At 40.0% G+C, this 19,799-nt stretch overlaps 2 protein-coding genes across 3 annotated transcripts in view; one reads left to right on the forward strand and one right to left on the reverse strand.

Annotated features, from left to right (window-relative positions):
- LOC137040512 (sodium channel subunit beta-4-like) overlaps nt 1-19,799 on the forward strand; it is a 503,850-nt gene that overhangs the window by 264,830 nt on the left and 219,221 nt on the right. The gene's annotated exons all lie outside the window — the stretch shown is intronic.
- Nucleotides 527-17,147, reverse strand: LOC137040510 (guanine nucleotide-binding protein G(q) subunit alpha-like). 2 transcript variants are annotated; one of them, XM_067416179.1, is made up of 9 exons: nt 16,211-17,147; nt 15,783-15,899; nt 14,320-14,451; nt 3,830-4,014; nt 2,412-2,566; nt 2,084-2,212; nt 1,805-1,934; nt 1,011-1,164; nt 527-890 (listed from the first exon to the last, which is right to left on the reverse strand). In XM_067416179.1, exons 2-9 carry the CDS (start codon nt 15,796-15,798, stop codon nt 688-690), a joined length of 1,104 nt encoding a protein of 367 aa, XP_067272280.1. In that variant the 5' UTR covers nt 15,799-15,899; nt 16,211-17,147; the 3' UTR covers nt 527-687. The 2 variants fall into 2 exon arrangements, with proteins under 2 accessions (XP_067272280.1, XP_067272281.1); XM_067416180.1 differs by having other exon boundaries at nt 16,192-17,147.

Here is a 19,799-nt window from a genome sequence, read left to right on the forward strand (position 1 = left end):
CTTTTATAATGGATAGATGCACTTTTATGGACTGCAAAACAGAATCAGCCATTTACTGCCATTATAAAGCCTGGAAGAGCCAGGACAGTTTTTTTTATATATAACTCTGATTGTATGAAAGAAGAATGTCATATACACCTAGGATGACTTGAGGGTGAGTAAATCATGGACTAATTTAAATTTTTGGTTGAACTATCCCTTTAAAGGTTGTGCTCTTAATTGGTCTAAATCCTATCTTGATGACAGAACTTTTTTTCTGTTTGTCTTGAAGGTTTTTCTTCCAGCTTTACCCTGCATTTTGGAGTTCCTCAGGGTTCTATTTTGGCCCCTGTTCTGTTTAAAGTGACTGACACTTGTTTTTAAACTAAGAGCAGCTATTTCCATAGTGTTTAGTGTCTGTTTGTGGTGATTTATTAGCAGAAAAGTGCACAATAGCTGTGTAGTAAGAAATAAAAAAAATGACCCCCAAAAGTATTTAAGTGTATGATGTAAATTTTATTTTTCAGCCAAATAGGTGTAGTGAAAACTAAAACTGATTACATGTGATTCAAGCATTCTTTAATAATAATAATAATAAAACACTGATTCAGTGCATGACTATACAAAAGATAAAATAGTGTCTGTGAATGCAGATTGGCACTGATATCAATACATTCTTAAGCCGAGTGCCTCTGTATCTGGGGCTCATTATAGCATTTTATACTCATTTATGCCCCCGGTGAGGACAGTGTCTTTTACGATGTTGAAGATTTTACGGGTGTTTGTGGTGTCCATGGCGCAGATGAAGTGACAATATATGTTTTTGGAGTTCTTAGTCTCGTTGGAAACTGTTTTTTGTGTATATAAATTTCTGATGAACAGCATGGCATCGTCGACATCCTGACGTTTGCCTGAAGGGGGCGCCAGACCACAAAGAAAAAAGAATGGAAGAGGAATCAGGTAGGACAAACAAGAGTTCACACACACATTATAATGCTGCCTTTAACTTTAGTTAACATGTACCAAACTACCTTCAAATTCAGGAAAGTATGCTTTTAGATCTGAGAACTGAATCTTCTCGGCCAGGATGTCCGTTTTGTTCAGGAAGAGGATGATAGAGGTTTTAGCAAACAATGGGTAGTGGATGATCTTGTTGAACAAAGCCAAGCTTTCTTTCATACGGTTCTGGAGCCAAAGAGAGGTAAACTTTAGTACTTTTCATAGTAGGAAATGGGAGAAAACAAATTAAATTTCTGTATTTGGATTTGCTCTAATTGTAAAAAAACAAAAACAAACTAAACTGCATTTCCACGACTTTTCAAAATAGGGAAACCGTATAGAGAGATTGATTGCATCAGGAAGAAAAGATAAATATGTCACATTTGTCATCACTTCCTCAGCATTTTTTTGTGATGCTAGATTTTTTCCTTTTAACGTCACATTCTAAGTTATGTAAAGTCAATTTATATGCATCTTGAATTCCAGTGCTCACATATTGTCTTGGGCTATGTTATAAGTGCAAACTTTGTAAGAGACTTTGTATTTTCTCAATATAATTCTTCATTTGTGCTACAGTTTCACAAATTGGTCTTCTGTAAAGAGAGTTTGACCCTGACTTCTGTCTACGACCTTTACTGTTTAGCTCGCTGCCAAAACAAAGTAGGAAAAAAAGCAAGCTGAGGAGAGAAGAGGACTGCCAACCATTATACAAGGACATTTTGAAATGGTAGTAAAACAAACAAACAAACTGAGATTATTTGCTTTTCATTCAGGTTGTCTCTTCCTTTTGGAAACAAAAGAGGGAAGATGATAAGCAGAAATTTACCTCCTTGTTACTCTCCAACATACATTGGTCATACTCGCTGAGAGACGCTACAAATATGAGCGATGTCACATCATTAAAACAATGGATCCATCTCCTTCTCTCTGATCTATGACCCCCGACATCAACGAACCTGTAAAGACAGACAGACCAGAAATCAAGTTTGGTCCTCTCACCTACATTTCTGTTTGATCTGCACCAAGACTAGATTTGGGGTGAACTGTCTCTTTAAATGCCAGCAAAACCTGCATTTTTAAGGGGTTTGGTTCTTCGTTGCCGTACCTGAGAATGATCTTCTCTATACAAATGCGATGCTCGATGATGCCAGTGGTGGGATCTCGCACATGGAGGATATCTTGTATTATAGGGATGTAGTCTTCGGCTGCGATGCGGTCCAAGTTATGAATAAAGCTTTAAAAACATACATGTTAGTATTGGTAATATTTTACCATGCCATGTGCCATTGAATTGCTTATGAAGAAGGCCAAATTTGCATAACATTCATCTCATGAATTGTCTGTGGTATTGGAAAAGTGAAGAGGAAATTGACAAAGATGCATTTGAACAGTAAAAGACGGGAATTGACAGAATCTGTGTGAAACACACTTACTACTTAGTAGAGTCTGATAGCATGTACTCCCCGCGCCGTTCATAGCACATCTTGAAGCCTTCGTCTGCCCATAGGTGATGAATAGCCTCTATATAATTTGTCTGCAGCTGTGTTTTCTGAAGTATGTTCAGATGCTGCAACTGCTGAGCATAAATCTACGGATATCAAAGACCCAATGACACTGTAGAAGGGGACGTTCTCACAACCTTGCGCAGCATTCCCTAAAGGATCTCTTAAGATGATGAAAATCCTGAACCTTTATAAAACATTAGGGACGTTCCTAAAACAATCCACTTTTAGTAATGAAAGTGCCGCAGTTCAAGGTTCCTTATATGACTTTAGGTGGACGTTTCATTTTGGTTATTTTATGGTCACACAGCAATGTTACAAAGAGGACATTTGGGACGTTAACTGAACATTTCCCAATGGTCCTCTGTTGGTCATATAATTACGTTCCCAATATGACTTTAGAGAGACGTTCCATTTAGTTTATTTTATGGTGACATGGCAACATTACAAAGAGGACTTTTGAGATGTTAGCATAACATTCTCAGTTTGATGGCGATGTTTAGTTTGGGATTGTGCTGAAACATCTTGTTCAGTGCAGTGGTCTCTACACTATATTCCCATTTGCAGGACCTTTAAGGGACCAACCTAGAATGTTATTTTTTGTCCTATTTAGGTCCTTTCCTCACATTTACTGAATGTACATTGGACTGCTTTGCAAATGAGGGTCAGCAAAACATTCAGTAAATGTGATGGAAGGACCTAAATAGGACCATAAAATAACATTCTAGGTTGATCCTCTAAAGTAAAGGTCCTGCAAATGTTATGGGAATGTAGTGTAGAGGGTACTTCCGATAGTAATGATCCCCTAAACATTCCCAGAACATCCATAATGTTCCCTGAAGGTCCTCCAACTAATGTCCCCCAATCCTTAATAGAACTTTACATTATGAACATCTCGGAACATTCTAGGAACATTACCAGGCGATATCCTTGACACCAGGAAGTAGGGACGTTCTGAGAATGTTCTGGGAACATCCCATTTCCAAATAAAATATGGTCCCCAAATGCTCCAAAGAACGTCCTGAATGTTTCATAAAGAGCCACCAAAAACATCCCAGAACCCTTTAAAGAAGTCCACATCACGACTGCCTTGGAATGTTCTGAGACCATTATGGGAATGTAAATTTTAAAGTGGGGGAGACTTACAATACATTCCCGTACAATATTTCTTAAATTGGTGCAAAACATTAAATAAAATAGCAAAATGTATTCCTTTATAATAACATTTATTTATCAAATCCCACCACCTTGTTGACTGAATGTATACGATATTACTGTTGATATAAAATGACCCTAATTAATCTCAGGCCTCTAAAGGTCCTTTCAAAAACACTTGGTTGATTGATCACCTTGTTATGTGGGTTGGAGTAGGGAATATTTAGTGTGTTCATGGCGTCTATTATAAAATACACATCTCCGAGGATATTCTGGATAATCAGTTTAGCGAAGCAACGCCTGTCATGTTCCGTATAGCCCTTTCCATGAATAATCCTCATCTGCTTCATAAATGTTGACTTTCCGCTATCTGCTGTACCTAAATGAAAGCAAAACAAGCATGTGCTTCAGCAATAAAAACCTGCAAACAGGAATGGAAAATAAATGCACTTATGGGGATTTACTTAACTTTACACTGCTCTAAACATATATATCTGTATATTTAGATCAATTTCTATATATATATATATATATATATATATATATATATATATATATATATATATATATATATATATATATATATATATAATATATGGCTGTGAATAGATTATTTTTTTTAAATCTCGCATCCGTGTTGTGCGATTTACTATGAAATTAAGCAGTCGCCATTTATCTTATTAAACACATTAATTGTCATAATTTGCTATAACCAAAGTAAACAGTATACAAAACTTCAAGGATTTTCTGCAAGCTTTAATGATCATTTGAGCCTCCAAAAGGAAACCAAATAACCAAATATAAGGAGTCCATATAATTCTATTTAATATAAAAATTTTACACACTTAAACACCCATGAAAAAAAAAAACATTACTAAGAACCTTTACAGAATTCATCACAGTGTATAGTATGTGTAGAGAGCAACAACAACAAGATTGTTTTCATTTTAAACATGTTATGTAAAATGGACATTTTAATGTAGACCTCTCAAGCTGCGATACCGATCAGAACCACACAGAGACGCCAAAAAACTCCTAAATCAACCAATTGGTTCATTTCGAGTCAGAGAGAGAGTCAGATACGTCAAAATGTGAAAACTTTAGAAATGTGTGGATTAGTGCTTAGTAGAGATGCAAACTTTTTGGAACGGTTCAGTCCGATTTGGTGAACCAGTTCAAACAAAAAATTTGCTCGCAAACCGGTCATCACTAACGTTCACACATGACAAATCAAACATTATCCTTTCTGAGTGTGTGTGGAAACAACGCAAATGTACTGAAATGTACATGAATGCTGCGTGAGATCATTGATCGAAAGTGCGCATACACCTTCTCTGCATCAATATAACAGACTCACGCGCTTACTGTATGACACCAAAACTGCGCTCTTCAGAAACAATCGCAGAATACGACAAAGCTTGTGTTTTAAAGCAAAGCACACAATGAAATGAACAATTCACTAAAACAGGGCTCTACACTAACGTTTTTCTTGAGAAGCACTTGTGCTCCTAATAAAAAAATTTAGAGTCAACAATTTAGGAGTACTTTCTAATCCATCAAATACATTTGTCACGGAGTGACTTAATGCGGCGGAACCTAAAATGGCGGAAATAGTTCCGCCCGGACCGTTGTCCATGAGACACGCAGCCATTTCGGGTAACTCCGGGCAACCAAAATGGGGGATTATTAAGAACAGGTGTGTGAATGGATGTGGCGATTGGTGATTGGGCAATTCAGAGAAGAGGAGGCGTATAAATAAGGCATCCGGAGAACAGCAAAAGGAGGGGTGAATTTATTCCGGCAAACGCCGTGGGCGAGATGGAGCGATCGATGGGTTGGAGGGACATATTGAGGTGAATATTACAGGCTGGGCAAAGTCAAAACAGAGTACTGGGCTGAAGATAACACAAAGTTAAGTTTAAAGCATTCCTTTGGAAGTAATTGTGTTGATATGTATTATTATTACCTTGAAGAGATTGTTTACACTGAGAAGTCACCGGAAACGTATTGAAAAGAGGAAGTAGTGTGCTGAAAGAACCAACATAACCAACTAGTTAGGATGGACAACACGGCTGTCATAGCGTACATCAACCATCAGGGCAGTCTACGCTCCCGCCGCCTGTCCCAACTCGCCCGCCATCTCGTTTTATGGTGTCAGAAGTCCCTGAGGTCCTTTCGTGCTGTCCATATCCCGGGGATCCTGAACTGTGCAGCCAACGAGCTGTCACGGCTTCAGCCAATCCCTGGGGAGTGGAGACTCCATCCCCAGTCGGTCCAGCTGATCTGGGATCAGTTCGGGGACGCGCAGGTAGATCTGTTTGCCTCCCACAACTCGTCCCATTGCAGCCTGTACTTTCCCTGACCGAGGGTACGCTCGGCACGGATACACTGGCGCACAGCTGGCCACAGGGCCTACGCAAGTTGTGTTTCCCCCAGTGAGCCTTCTTGCACGTGTTCTGTGCAAGGTAAGGGAGGACAAGGAGCAGGTTATGTTGGTCGCCCCGTATTGGCACAGGCTACCAACATAACCTGCTCCTTGTGGCTACTTGTGGCTTGGTGGCTACCTTCACTTCCTCTAGGGCCGAGTCCACGAGACAAGCCTATGCGTTGAACTGGAACCTCTTCGTCAGCTGGTGTTCTTCTTGCCAAGAAGACCCCTGGAAATGCCTGATCGGATCGGTGCTGTCATTTCTCCAAGAAGGGTTGGTTTGAAGGCTGTCTCCTTCCACCCTGAAGGTTTATGTGGCCGCTATTGCCGCCTAACATGACCTCTTGGACTGGAAACCGGTAAGTAAGCACTGCAGAGGGCCCCATTTGAGCCTTGCAGTCAGTAGATGTTAAGTTCTTGTCTATGAAGATAGCGCTCCTGACCACATTGGCCTCCATCAAGAGGGTAGGGGACCGGCAGGCATTTTGAGTTGACGAAGCGTGCCTGGAATTTGGGCCGAGTGACTCTCACGTGATCCTAAGATCTCGGCCTGGATATGTGCCCAAGGTTCCCACCACTCCATTCAGAGACCAGGTGGTGAACCTGCAAGCACTGCTCTTGGAGGAGGCAGACCCAGCCTTGGCACTGCTCTGTCCAGTACGCGTCATTCGCGCTTACGTAGACAGGACGCGGTGTTTCAGGACCTCAGACGAGCTCTTGTCTGTTATGGTGGGAAGCTGAAAGGGAAGGCTCTCTGAAAGCAAAGGTTGTCCCACTGGATAGTGGACACCATTGTTTTGGCATGCCAGCAGCAGCAACCCCTTGGGGTTAGGGCACACTCCACCCAGAGTGTGGCCTCCTCATGGGCTTTAGCGCATGGTGCTCCGCTAACAGACAAATGCAGAGCTGCAGGCTGGGCAACACCAAACACATTCGCCAGATTCTACAATCTCAGAGTGGAGCCTGTATCCGACTATGTACTCTCCTCTACAAGTGGCCGGTAATGGATTGGCTCAGGTGTCTTTGCTTGCTCGCCATTCCCCTCCACGGATTTGATACGTGCGATATTCTTCTCAGCTGAGCTTCTCCGAAAGCCCTGAGTTCCTCCAGCACTGATGAGGCCGACGCCAGTAAGTCTGCCCTATTCAACCCAGACACTTGTGTCCGGCCAGGTGCTCCATGTGCATGGTTCCCCCTCCGGGCGACCCCCACATGTGTATTTCCACCGTAAGCCTCCCTTGAGCAGGTGTCTTCCCTTGGCAAGCTTGCCACCTCCTGGGGTTGTATGCAGCCCTTAGCGGGTCAGATGTGTATTCCTAAGTCCTCCCTACGGGTAGGCATTGTGGCACATATCTCCACCTGGAATATGCCTCCCAGTGTACCTTGGTATCTCCTGTGTTAAGTGGAGGTCTTCGGCCGTACTAGTCTTACGCCAGGGCACTCGTGCTTGCACAGGGCACTGGAAGACAGCTGAGTGGCGTGTCTACATTGGGACCCCCATTCCCCATTACTCGAAGTGACTGAGCGAAAGGGAATGTCTCGGGTTACGTATGTAACCCTCGTTCCCTGAGGAGGGAATGGAGACGTAACGTCCCTCTGCCACATCCGCTGTACCGCTGGAACGGCCGAGAGGTCGGGGTCTTGGCTCCTCAGCAGGTAAACATAATGCAATCATGCCAGCTACTTCCTTATATACCCATGTGGGTAGGCGTAGTTACGCATGCAATTCTCGCATGCCCTTGGCATTGGCACTGCCATTGGATGTTTTCTAAGATCTCGAAGATGATTGGCTTCTAGGCGAAACCCCCATTCGTCAGTCACTGACATTACGTCTCCGTTCCCTCCTCAGGGAGCGAGGGTTATATACGTAACGGAGACGTTACTTAATATCAACTTGTCTATTGGACTTTTGTACAAGATCAGTGTCACATATGCAATCATACCAAGACTCGGAGCAAAAGCAATTAAGCCATGACTTTTGGTGCTCTGGTGCTTCATAAACAGAACCACCGTCTTGCAGAAGATCTACTTAGAAGATCTCATTGCAGCCGGATCTACTTCTCTCTGTTTGTGTCTATAGCGAGTTGCGCAGATATGGTGCTAATCTGCAGCGGGAATATAAACACTTGTTTTATGTGTAGCCTACCATAGTGATTCAGGAAAAGACAAAAACACGGTTTGGAAAAAAATCTTCATGATATACTCGCTCATTTTATACATTTAGTAATTTTTTTTAACAGCATGTGTGATAAAGATTAAACTCAAGAACTCAAGGGCTTTCTAAATGTGAAGAGTTCAGTTGCAAAACGCAATAAACGCCATGTTTAGATGTACCTTAATCTATGTGTGAATTGCTGCCATTAATAAGATTTAAAAATGTAAATTTTAAGCCTCCTACAAAAAATTTTTTTTCACAAAACGCGATATCCACCAGCCCAGTTTCTTTACAAAGTGCGATAATGAACGTTCAGGATGCTGCGCGAGCTCAGGATGTCACGCGAGGAGAGAGTCACCGCCGGTGAAGTGCTCCGAGTTTGCTCAGTGATTTAACGATAATAGCTAAACAAAAAACATATTTTTAAAAAGAGGATTCAATAGGCTTACTAAAAAAGGTTTACCATTTAATTGTTTATACTGTAGGCGAGCTGTCAATCACGTAGGCTACGTCACTGATCAACAGCTGTCTGTCAGTCAGAGAATCAAAGCTTCAGAGTCAAGCTTAACGTTATGGATTTCGATGACGGATTGGAGCTGGTCAGGAAGGCATCTAAAGAAAATCATCAAAGGGAGAAGACCAAACGGGCAAGGCATTCAGGGGAGGGAAAACATCCAAAGATTTATTTTGGTCATCATGCGACTGCGAGTAACGTTGGTCTGTGTCACACACACACACACACACACACACACACACACACACACACACACACACACACACACACACACACACACACACACACTCACACTCACACTCACACACACACTAGCTTTTCTTAATGGTATTACAGTAGAATAATATAGCCTATGGTGGATATATAGCGTTTTGCAAAAAAAAAAAAAAAAAAAATGTTATGTATGTTCTGGCCAAAACTAACTCGAAATCGTATTATTATCAATCAATCTTTGTATATACTATTCCATATATTTATGATGTATTGTTTTTTTTTAAACTAATTTAAGATGTTTGACAATGTTAAGATAAATATGTTGCACTTTGGCATGGTTTTTGACTTATTTATGAACTATTTATGGACATAAAATTAAATAAAAAATATCCTGGATTTGAAGAATATTGCGTACGTGGCCTGCACTGAGCTCAAGTAATAGTTTAATGTACAAAAAATTGTGAATGAACTTGACTGTTGATGTCTTAAATAATAATGTCAAATAACCAACATTTCTCAAAATGGATATATCTCGTTTTGCAACGAAACTCTTCATGTCTAATTAATACATTATTTTTTGATGCCATTTTTGCCCCAAGCATCCGTTCATTTCTGAGCTTGTTTATGATAATCCAAATGTGGTATTTCCAGTTAATTTTGATTTGGCTGTAAATCATCAGCGCGAGGCGTCTGGTAGCTAAAGTGCACACGGCTGCCTCTTCAGACCCATATCACTTTGTAAACAATCGTGTAGTCCGTCCGTCGCACACGTTTTTGCACTTATTCTGCTGACTGAAGGCATGAAAAGCAGTTGATTGCAGTCGGAAACGTAGCCTAATTGTTTCTCATTGTTGATGCATTTTGGGAGTTGTAGTTTGTAGATTCATGAGAATCGATCGGCCACTCGCACCGGTGCACCTAAAAAAATTTCACAATCGCACACAGTAATTTTCAGGCGTAAATGCGGCCAAAATGGCCGCTATGTAGAGCCCTGCACTAAAACCACGCTGAGAGTCTCTATTCTCTCTGATGTAGCCTAATCAGCCTGGCCTTCTTTATTAGCACGGTTTGGGACTGTTTAAATTAATTAGACGACCGGATCACTGAACACTTACCCAGAGTTTAATAGCTTAAACTCAAACAGAGAATCGCAGTTGTGATCGTAAAATAACAAACGCAGAATCAGGTTAAATAGTTAGAATGGAAATTTCCTCCTTCCAGGGTTACAGGTGCAGAGCAGATGCTCAGTGTGACTGTGAACTCCCAACTGATCGACTGCGTGATGCAAATTACGTTAATGTCGCCGCTTCACGTACTTCTGTAATTTATTTGCGTTAATTGCGTAAAATTAAGTCCCTGTAAAGGCAATTATATGAAAAAATTCTAAAAACTATACATTTTAGAAAAGTATTGCTAAAATACATTGCAAAAACTGTGAACTGTGAAGTACTAAATTGAGGAGTTAGACCGTTAAACAGTTTTTCACCATTGCTGTCCTCCGGATTTTCTAGACGGGGCTAAAAGGGTGGCTTGATGACGCACTGGAGCCTCTGAGCCTGGCCCCGCCCCTACTGTTGATGACGCACTGTAGCCACTGAGGCTCATAACTAGAGCACATTCACATCAGTTTGCCACTCAATCACAAGTACTCTTAGTTACTATAGCCTACAGTTTGCTAGCTAGCTATGCCTTCGTCGCGGAAATGCGTTACCTGGATGTAGCTTACAAAACAGATCGGTGTCAGTATTTAAATATCTGAAAAACGAACATATCAAGAACGATCATATCATTTTATGAAGAGCCACTTTGATGGAGAGCTGAGGATCACCACCAACAACCGCCTCTGTAGTGATCATTTTACACAGGATAGTTTAATAAACTTTCGTCGGAGACAACTTGGATTCACTGATAATCCGCTGTTACTGATGACTGGGGCTGAACTGACTATCTCCCACCTTCATCCTCCCGTCTCGCCGACAGCCGGTGCCGACATCATCCGCAATAACATTACGTGCCCACCAATAAGTGTAAGTTTCCTTGTGTGCTTGTGTTATAATTACAGCAGGTAACGCTATATTAGTCCACAGTAACTAAATCCTGCAACCCTCTAAAGTGATTTTGTTTTGTTTATATAAATTACATCAATATGATTCCTTAGACAAGTGATTTCAACTATTATACCTGTAAACCTGTATATATTATATCTGTAATATCTGTATTATATCTTTTGGTTTGATATGTGACTATAAAGTGGCAAAATACACTTTATTCTATGTCATGTATTGCTAACCTAAATTTATTTGGCTACGTTTATGCTAGTTACATAACAAGCTAAATTGCATAAAACGGAGAGGAAAAAAGCCCGTCCATTGTCCGTCCATTCTGTTGCCGATCAAGGGGGATGATGTTGGTTATAGAATTTCAATGTCCTCTAACGGCGGTTTCACAATGCACGCGCAAGCAGTGCGTTGGCAGGGCAGGAGCAGTCGGGAGCTGCGCGCTGTTGTGCATTCACACCGGCAGCGTTCGTCTCGCGTAGATGAACCGCGGCTTGTTCTCCTCCGACACTCATTCTCGTGATTTATGATGGGAATCATATATGCTGTAAATGCGATCGTTTTCCCCTCTGTCCCAAAAACAAATGCATTTAACATATTGTATAGGTAGTTTACATGATAAAAGTAACTTTAATATGCCTCTGGGTTTAATCATTTGTGTGATTATTAACGGTGAGTATTATTAGTAAACGGTGTGAATGCTCTAATCTGTTAACATGGGCGCCGAAAAAAACACTGCTACTTACTGCTAACGCGTGCAGTGTGAAACCGGCCTTAGTTTGTTTCTGGCTCTGGAGCATAGACCGTAAAAAAATACTGGAGGCTCAAACATGAATGGCATTTGAGTGAAGCGGAGGTAGCTTTCCCGTGAGTGGGGGTGGTTTCGGCGCAGCCAGCGGACACCCCCCCAGCGTTTGAGAGCAGAGAACACTGCTCATTTTTTTCAAGATTTTGATCTCTTATTTTATTTACTTTTATTATTATTTAAATTTGGCTGGGTGGTTAATAACACATTTTTCTGTGGTGTGACAAACTCAGATCACATACTTAATTTTGACTATATATATATATATATATATATATATATATATATATATATATATATATATATATATATATATATATATATATATAATATATACAGTCTTGTTCAAAATAATAGCAGTACAATGTGACTAACCAGAATAATCAAGGTTTTTCGTATATTTTTTATTGCTACGTGGCAAACAAGTTACCAGTAGGTTCAGTAGATTCTCAGAAAACAAATGAGACCCAGCATTCATGATATGCACGCTCTTAAGGCTGTGCAATTGGGCAATTAGTTGAATTAGTTGAAAGGGGTGTGTTCAAAAAAATAGCAGTGTGGCATTCAATCACTGAGGTCATCAATTTTGTGAAGAAACAGGTGTGAATCAGGTGGCCCCTATTTAAGGATGAAGCCAACACTTGTTGAACATGCATTTGAAAGCTGAGGAAAATGGGTCGTTCAAGACATTGTTCAGAAGAACAGCGTACTTTGATTAAAAAGTTGATTAGAGAGGGGAAAACCTATAAAGAGGTGCAAAAAATGATAGGCTGTTCAGCTAAAATGATCTCCAATGCCTTAAAATGGAGAGCAAAACCAGAGAGACGTGGAAGAAAACGGAAGACAACCATCAAAATGGATAGAAGAATAACCAGAATGGCAAAGGCTCAGCCAATGATCACCTCCAGGATGATCAAAGACAGTCTGGAGTTACCTGTAAGTACTGTGACAGTTAGAAGACGTCTGTGTGAAGCTAATCTATTTTCAAGAATCCCCCGCAAAGTCCCTCTGTTAAAAAAAAGGCATGTGCAGAAGAGGTTACAATGTGCCAAAGAACACATCAACTGGCCTAAAGAGAAATGGAGGAACATTTTGTGGACTGATGAGAGTAAAATTGTTCTTTTTGGGTCCAAGGGCCACAGGCAGTTTGTGAGACGACCCCCAAACTCTGAATTCAAGCCACAGTACACAGTGAAGACAGTGAAGCATGGAGGTGCAAGCATCATGATATGGGCATGTTTCTCCTACTATGGTGTTGGGCCTATTTATCGCATACCAGGGATCATGGATCAGTTTGCATATGTTAAAATACTTGAAGAGGTTATGTTGCCCTATGCTGAAGAGGACATGCCCTTGAAACGGTTGTTTCAACAAGACAATGACCCAAAACACACTAGTAAACGGGCAAAGTCTTGGTTCCAAACCAACAAAATTAATGTTATGGAGTGGCCAGCCCAATCTCCAGACCTTAATCCAATTGAGAACTTGTGGGGTGATATCAAAAATGCTGTTTCTGAAGCAAAACCAAGAAATGTGAATGAATTGTGGAATGTTGTTAAAGAATCATGGAGTGGAATAACAGCTGAGAGGTGCCACAAGTTGGTTGACTCCATGCCACACAGATGTCAAGCAGTTTTAAAAAACTGTGGCTAAACTAAATAATAAATATAAACTAACTGTAACTAAATATTAGTTTAGTGATTCACAGGATTGCTAAATCCCAGAAAAAAAAATGTTTGTACAAAATAGTTTTGAGTTTGTACAGTCAAAGGTAGACACTGCTATTTTTTTGAACACACCCCTTTCAACTAATTGCCCAATTGCACAGCCTTAAGAGCGTGCATATCATGAATGCTGGGTCTCATTTGTTTTCTGACAATCTACTGAACCTACTGGTAACTTGTTTGCCACATAGCAATAAAAAATATACTAAAAACCTTGATTATTCTGGTTAGTCACATTGTACTGCTATTATTTTGAACAAGACTGTATATATATATATATATATATATATATATATATATATATATATATATATATATATATATAAATATATATATATATATATATATATATATATATATATATATATATATATATATATATATATATATATATATATATATATATACATATAATATATTCACTACACCATATCTAGAAGCTATGCCACCTGATTGCAGTCATACATACACTAATTTTTATGAATCGCCAGGTCCAATCATTTCAGAGATTAAAACACATCAGGAAAGTCCCTTCAAAAGATGATGTAACAAGCCAAAAATGATTTTAAAAAAAAATATCTAATTCTAATGCCCTGACAAAGTTTGCTTTCACTTTTAGAGATCAAATTCCACATATAAATTCCCCACAATATTTCCCTTCCTGTCTCTATGGGAGGAATCTATCTTGTGCAAAAGTAAAAGCACACAATGACTTCAAATGAATGAGATTAAGTGGATAATTTTTAAAATAAAACTTCTAAATAAAAAAATTGACACAATCATCTCACCTAACAAAAGCAATTTGAATTCTTCAGGTTTTATTTTCTTCTCCTCAGAAAGGATGCGGTCGATTTCCTTATTTATGGCGATGGCCTGCCTCTCTTCTTCAGACAAGAAACATCCACAGTAAACCCCCATTTCTCCAACAGAAACAGAAACATCAATAATTATATTTAGTTCATTTATTAATGTTTAACAACCATGTAGGATGTTTGTATTGTAGGCACAGTGATGCAAAAGTCAAAAAGTAGGTTCTTCATAAATGTTTCAAACTAGTATGCAGGCAGCTAAAAAAGGGAAAACCAGGAGTGGAGTTAGAACGCTTTGAATGGGGTGGCAAATGTGGAGCTCATACACACTTATCCAAACAGGCTTTTAGCCAGAAGGTTAATGATCCCAATAGATAAGGACCAGATCATAGTACTAATGAATTTCTTAGGAGAACCAGAGGTTTTCAATAGGGTTTGAAGAATAATTAGTAGAATGTGAGGGAGGTATTATAATAGTAATATATTAATTAAATTAAAAAAATAAATTAAAGTAATCAATAAAAATATATAATTTAAGCTAAAGGGCTTTTATTGTTTATGTACAGGTTTATATTACATTGTGGGGACCAAATGTCCAGATATATCATCTGCCTCAACTCCTGTCGTCTATCTTCTTGGAGCAAGACTGGCCGTGAATCATGCTCTCCGGTAAACTGGAAGAAGCGGGTGAATGGCCTACTGGAATGGCAGAGAGAACTTCAGAACTGCCAAACGAGGATCAGGAAAGGGAAAGACCTGTCAAAAGCTGAACCACGCATGCAGACGATGCGTCATCTCGGCAGCCGCGGGTCCATCGCCGCGGGGTGCAGATACCAGGCTCCCGTCTTCCGAAAACAGAGCGAGATGGGAGTAGAGCTTCTTCACTGTTAAAGAATCACAGTGAGCACAGCCAACCCCTTTAAGAGCCGACCGTGCATGCTCAGCTCCGAGGCACATCACACACAATTCACGAGGAACATTGGGTGTGATGAACCTCTCGCATGGTGGGACACACTTTATAAACTTGCGCTCACTCGTGCTTGCTTTTCACACTTTTCATAAAGATAAATGGCTTCCCTGACAATAAAAACTAAGGATGTGCCCTCTCGGCTCCCTTTTATAGCTAGGTGGCATGTGATGTAACTGTCCAATGATGGCCAATCAGGATTAGACACCATTCATACTGGAGGCGCTCCCCCAATCACCATCTGCAATGTGAGTTCCACTTTGAAAGGGAACCCCTTTATAAAAACCAATAGGACAATATTTTGAGGGAACCAGCGGAGAATTCGTCTTCCCTAAACCACATTATGTTTCATTAATAAAGTTTTGAAGGAGCATGTTTAAATAATCTATCCAATCAACACATCATCAGCAATCAATACATCTATCCTATCAGCATTAGAGGAGGCCTATATGCAGTATATACACAGTCGACTCACCTACATTCCTTGACATTCAGGCCAAATACCGAATCCGGAGCCCTCTCCTCAGACAGCAAGCCAAATATGCACACCATTTACTCCATCTAACTTATTTGTAAGTGTAAACTCGTGAATCTAGTTGTTGGATAAGAAATATAGGAATTAACTTGACAGTTTTTTGTCTGGAAATTAATTTATTCAATTTTACTTAATTGCTATAGTGTGATATTACATAAAAAATAAGGTGAACCTTTGAACGTAATGAATTGATCCTAACATCACCAATAATAGTGTGTATGATTCAGTAATTCAGTATAGATGTATTGATCTATCTCTGACTTGAATGCAGTTGCAAAAGTTCTTCTATGGACAACAAATAAACAGCATACAAGGGCATATTAAAAGAGGAGTGCAAAAAGTCACTCACCATATTTTGTACAACTTACGTTGTGAAATTGGAAACAATATCCATCTTCCTTGAAATAAACAGACCTGTGCCACCTTGAAGGAGTTTTCCAAGCGCAGTTTTCGGTCAGTTACGTCACGTTTGTTCAATAAACTTACATTTCCAGAAAGTCTGCCTTTTATATACCAGGTATGTTGCAGAGCAGAAGAGAACCAATAGGAAGTCAGAGTAACGAACTCTGACATTATTCTTCCAAGTAGTTACTATGTGTGGCTGGCATTTTTTTTCTAGCTATGAGTATCTGTTTGTGTTCACTTATTAGGCTTTTGGTAGGGAATGGGGGAAGCGTCAGACAGGGAAGTCATAGTCTGGGCTATATGTCCCAGTTTATTAATAACAGTTTTTATTCAACATAATAATTTCCAGTTGTTTAAATGTTTCAGTTTGTTTTATTTTACTGTATACATTTAGCAGAAAAGTCAATTTGGCCTATAAAAGCAGCTTCCTAATATAGCTTATGGTGCCGCTATTGGGGCATGTTGTCACAAAAAGTTGTTGAAAAAGTTGTCATGTGATCCAGCGAATCAATTCTGTCGACCCCTGTTACTTGCTCTCAAGTGAGCGACTGCTGGATAGTTTCCTCTAAATGAATATTAAAGGCATTTGTCATGGTTTTTGTCTTGGCTTTTGTGTATATGACTAATTTGTTACGCATATCCCAAGCCTCTGTTGCTAATTCCAAAACTTAATTTTAGAGCTATAGTAACGGAGGCTTGAGCCACTCACAAATGTCATATAACTTTTAAGATGCTAAACTATTTTACTGATCAAATCGTCAGAGCTGTGTCATGTGTGGGAGAGAGAGCGGGAGAAAGAGAGTATGTGCTCAATAAAATGTAATTTTGTGGCAAAAAACATGGAAATAATTTGTTGTTTTTATTCTATTATTTACTATATTTGCACCCACTTTATATTAGGTGGCCTTAAAGCCCCACTTGGCTACTTTTGCTCTCGGGGTCCCCCTACAGTTAGGAAAAAATAATGTCCTCAACTACTGTCGTAAGCTGTCATCCTACAACAGGGGATGCCATCGCGCGTGCATTTGTTGACATGACAACCCTGATAGCCCTGAACTAGTGATGCGTCGGTCGTCTCATAACCCGCGGACCCCGTATGTCTATTTAATGGTCGCGGGTGCGGGGCGGGTTGTAAAAATATATACAGTGGTGCGGTGCGGGCCAAATAACTTCATAAAAGCATCCCGCGGGTCGGTGCAGCACTAACAGTTCCCCTGAAAACTGCAAGAGGAGTCCTTCTGGCGTCGCGTGTGAAATGTCTTCATCCCAGGTAACGTTACAGTCAGTGGCATGTTTCAGCATGTCATATGAATATAATTTCATGGGTTTTATTTTTTTCAAACGCCAAATAATCACGATGCTCACGTTTACAAGCCAGCGTCATTATAGTAGTCTACTGGTTACCGTTTTACAGAATCTATATGATACTTCAGTTCAATGTTTGAGTGGTAGCTCACCGTAACAAGCATGACATCATTGGTCGGGCACGCCTCCTTCAGCTCACGCCAACGAGCAAACCCTGGTCACATTTTGATCCTCGTCCTGCCTTTAATCCCATAATTTTTTCATTTCCTCTTATTGCTTTCCTCCAACAAAACCTTTTCTTTCTTATTTGTCTCTGCTGCTTCGGACATGACTATATTATCCGACGAACAAAGTTGGGCTCGCACGTCTGAATGTAAGGAAGTGTGTGTGTTGGTGGAAGTGACGTATATGCCGTAAAGCAGTCGAATTTTGTAGTTCTTTTCTTTTTCTCGGGTTACTACCCGAAACCCGAAGTTTAAAAGTACGATTAAAAACGATACAGACCCCATCAGGCTATGGCAGACATGTCATTCAACCTATTTTAAGTCGATTTATCATCACAAGAGTCTTAAAAAATATATTATGAAGGTTGAAAAGTTACCTAGTGCTGCTTTAACCTACTATCGACTAACATTTAAATTAGTCATTTGATACAATGCACTTATTGTGTACATGTTTTTAGTTACATTTTAAAAAGTACCTGCATGTAATTACATCTGTAATTAATTTCTGTAATTACATGTATAATTACACTGTTGACACTTCCCTTACACCTAACCCTTAAACTTACCCACAGCACCACTCATGTCCCTAATTTTACCCGTATCCCACCTCAATATCAGCAAAAGTGTTTTGCAACACAATATGAACACAATAAGTAAATTGTATTTTTTTTTTAATGTAAGTACATAGTTGTTAAGGCCACCTAATATAAAGTGGGACCCTATATTTATTTTCTTGGGTTTTTGTTCTTTTTCTGTTGTAGGCTGTAAGGACCTTGAAATAACTGAAATCATTTGGCGAAGTGATATGGAACTGTAATGTGGTCAAGATCTGCCAAATCAGCCCTTAAAAACATTAACAAACCAATCAGATTCAAGCATTGAACAGCTCCATAGTATAAATATTAGGGATGCACCGAATCCAGGATTCGGATTCGGCCGAATATTGGGCTTTTTGACTGGGTTCGGTTTCTGCCGAACCTTAGAATTTTTTTTCCACCAAACCGAACCCGCTTGCACTACGCGATACTGGTCGAACATGATGCCGCGGTTGATTATGGCAACGTGTTTACTAGGTGGACCGTTCGAATGCAGTAGGCTGTGAGAAAGTGAACATGGAACTCGTGAACAGAAAATGTGTTGTTTGGCAGTACTTTCAGTCACAAGAAGGCAATTCAAGTCGAGCTATATGTTCAATTTGCAATGCCGATTTGTCTCGCGGTGGCAAGAACCCTAAACAATAGCCGCTGGATGTCCGGTTTGCGAACGAATCGTTCTTTTTAACCGGATCTTTTTAGTGATCCGGTCGACCCAGTTCACCAAATCGGACTGAATCGTTCTAAACGGTTCGCGTCTCAAATCAGCGCTGATCCCACAAGTTACTATAGTTACTCACTTTCTGACATGAGTGACAGTCCCTCAGACTAGAAATAAACTAATATCTTGAAGTATATGTTGTAACTCCAACAGTTCACTGAACTGAGACATGTTTTGCTCAAACCGATGAGCTAAGATACTGCATGCGTGATATGCAGTGGATATGCAGTGGAGATATCGGAGTGGGACGGCTGCTGTTTCTCTCGGAAAACGGATGCTGATAATACATGAGCACGGGTGAACCAAGGATTTGTGTAAGTTTATGTTATGTCAATGTAAGTTTATTTAATCTTTGTAAAATATCAGTGTTTGCACGACAGTGGCTGTACGGAGTGCTTTTGCAAAACATGAATTAAAAAACATATCCAAGATGATGATGATGACAATAATAATTATTACTATACTAAGTTTTGATTAGAAATACTTTATATGAATGTGTTTGAATGTATTTTCATCCGCCAGGATGATAGAAATGACGCCATTACGTAAGGACGTAAAAGAGGCGGTGATCCGGGTTTTTTAACCGGTTCAATGAAACGAACTGTCCGAAAGAACCGTTTCGCGGGAAAAGAACCGACCTTCCCATCCGAGAGAATAAGAGTTGTGCATGAAGGAATCTACAGACAGAATACAGCACAGTCATTCTGGC

This window comes from Pseudorasbora parva, chromosome 14 (assembly GCF_024679245.1).
Source record: "Pseudorasbora parva isolate DD20220531a chromosome 14, ASM2467924v1, whole genome shotgun sequence".
In the NCBI taxonomy this organism is placed as follows: domain Eukaryota; kingdom Metazoa; phylum Chordata; class Actinopteri; order Cypriniformes; family Gobionidae; genus Pseudorasbora; species Pseudorasbora parva.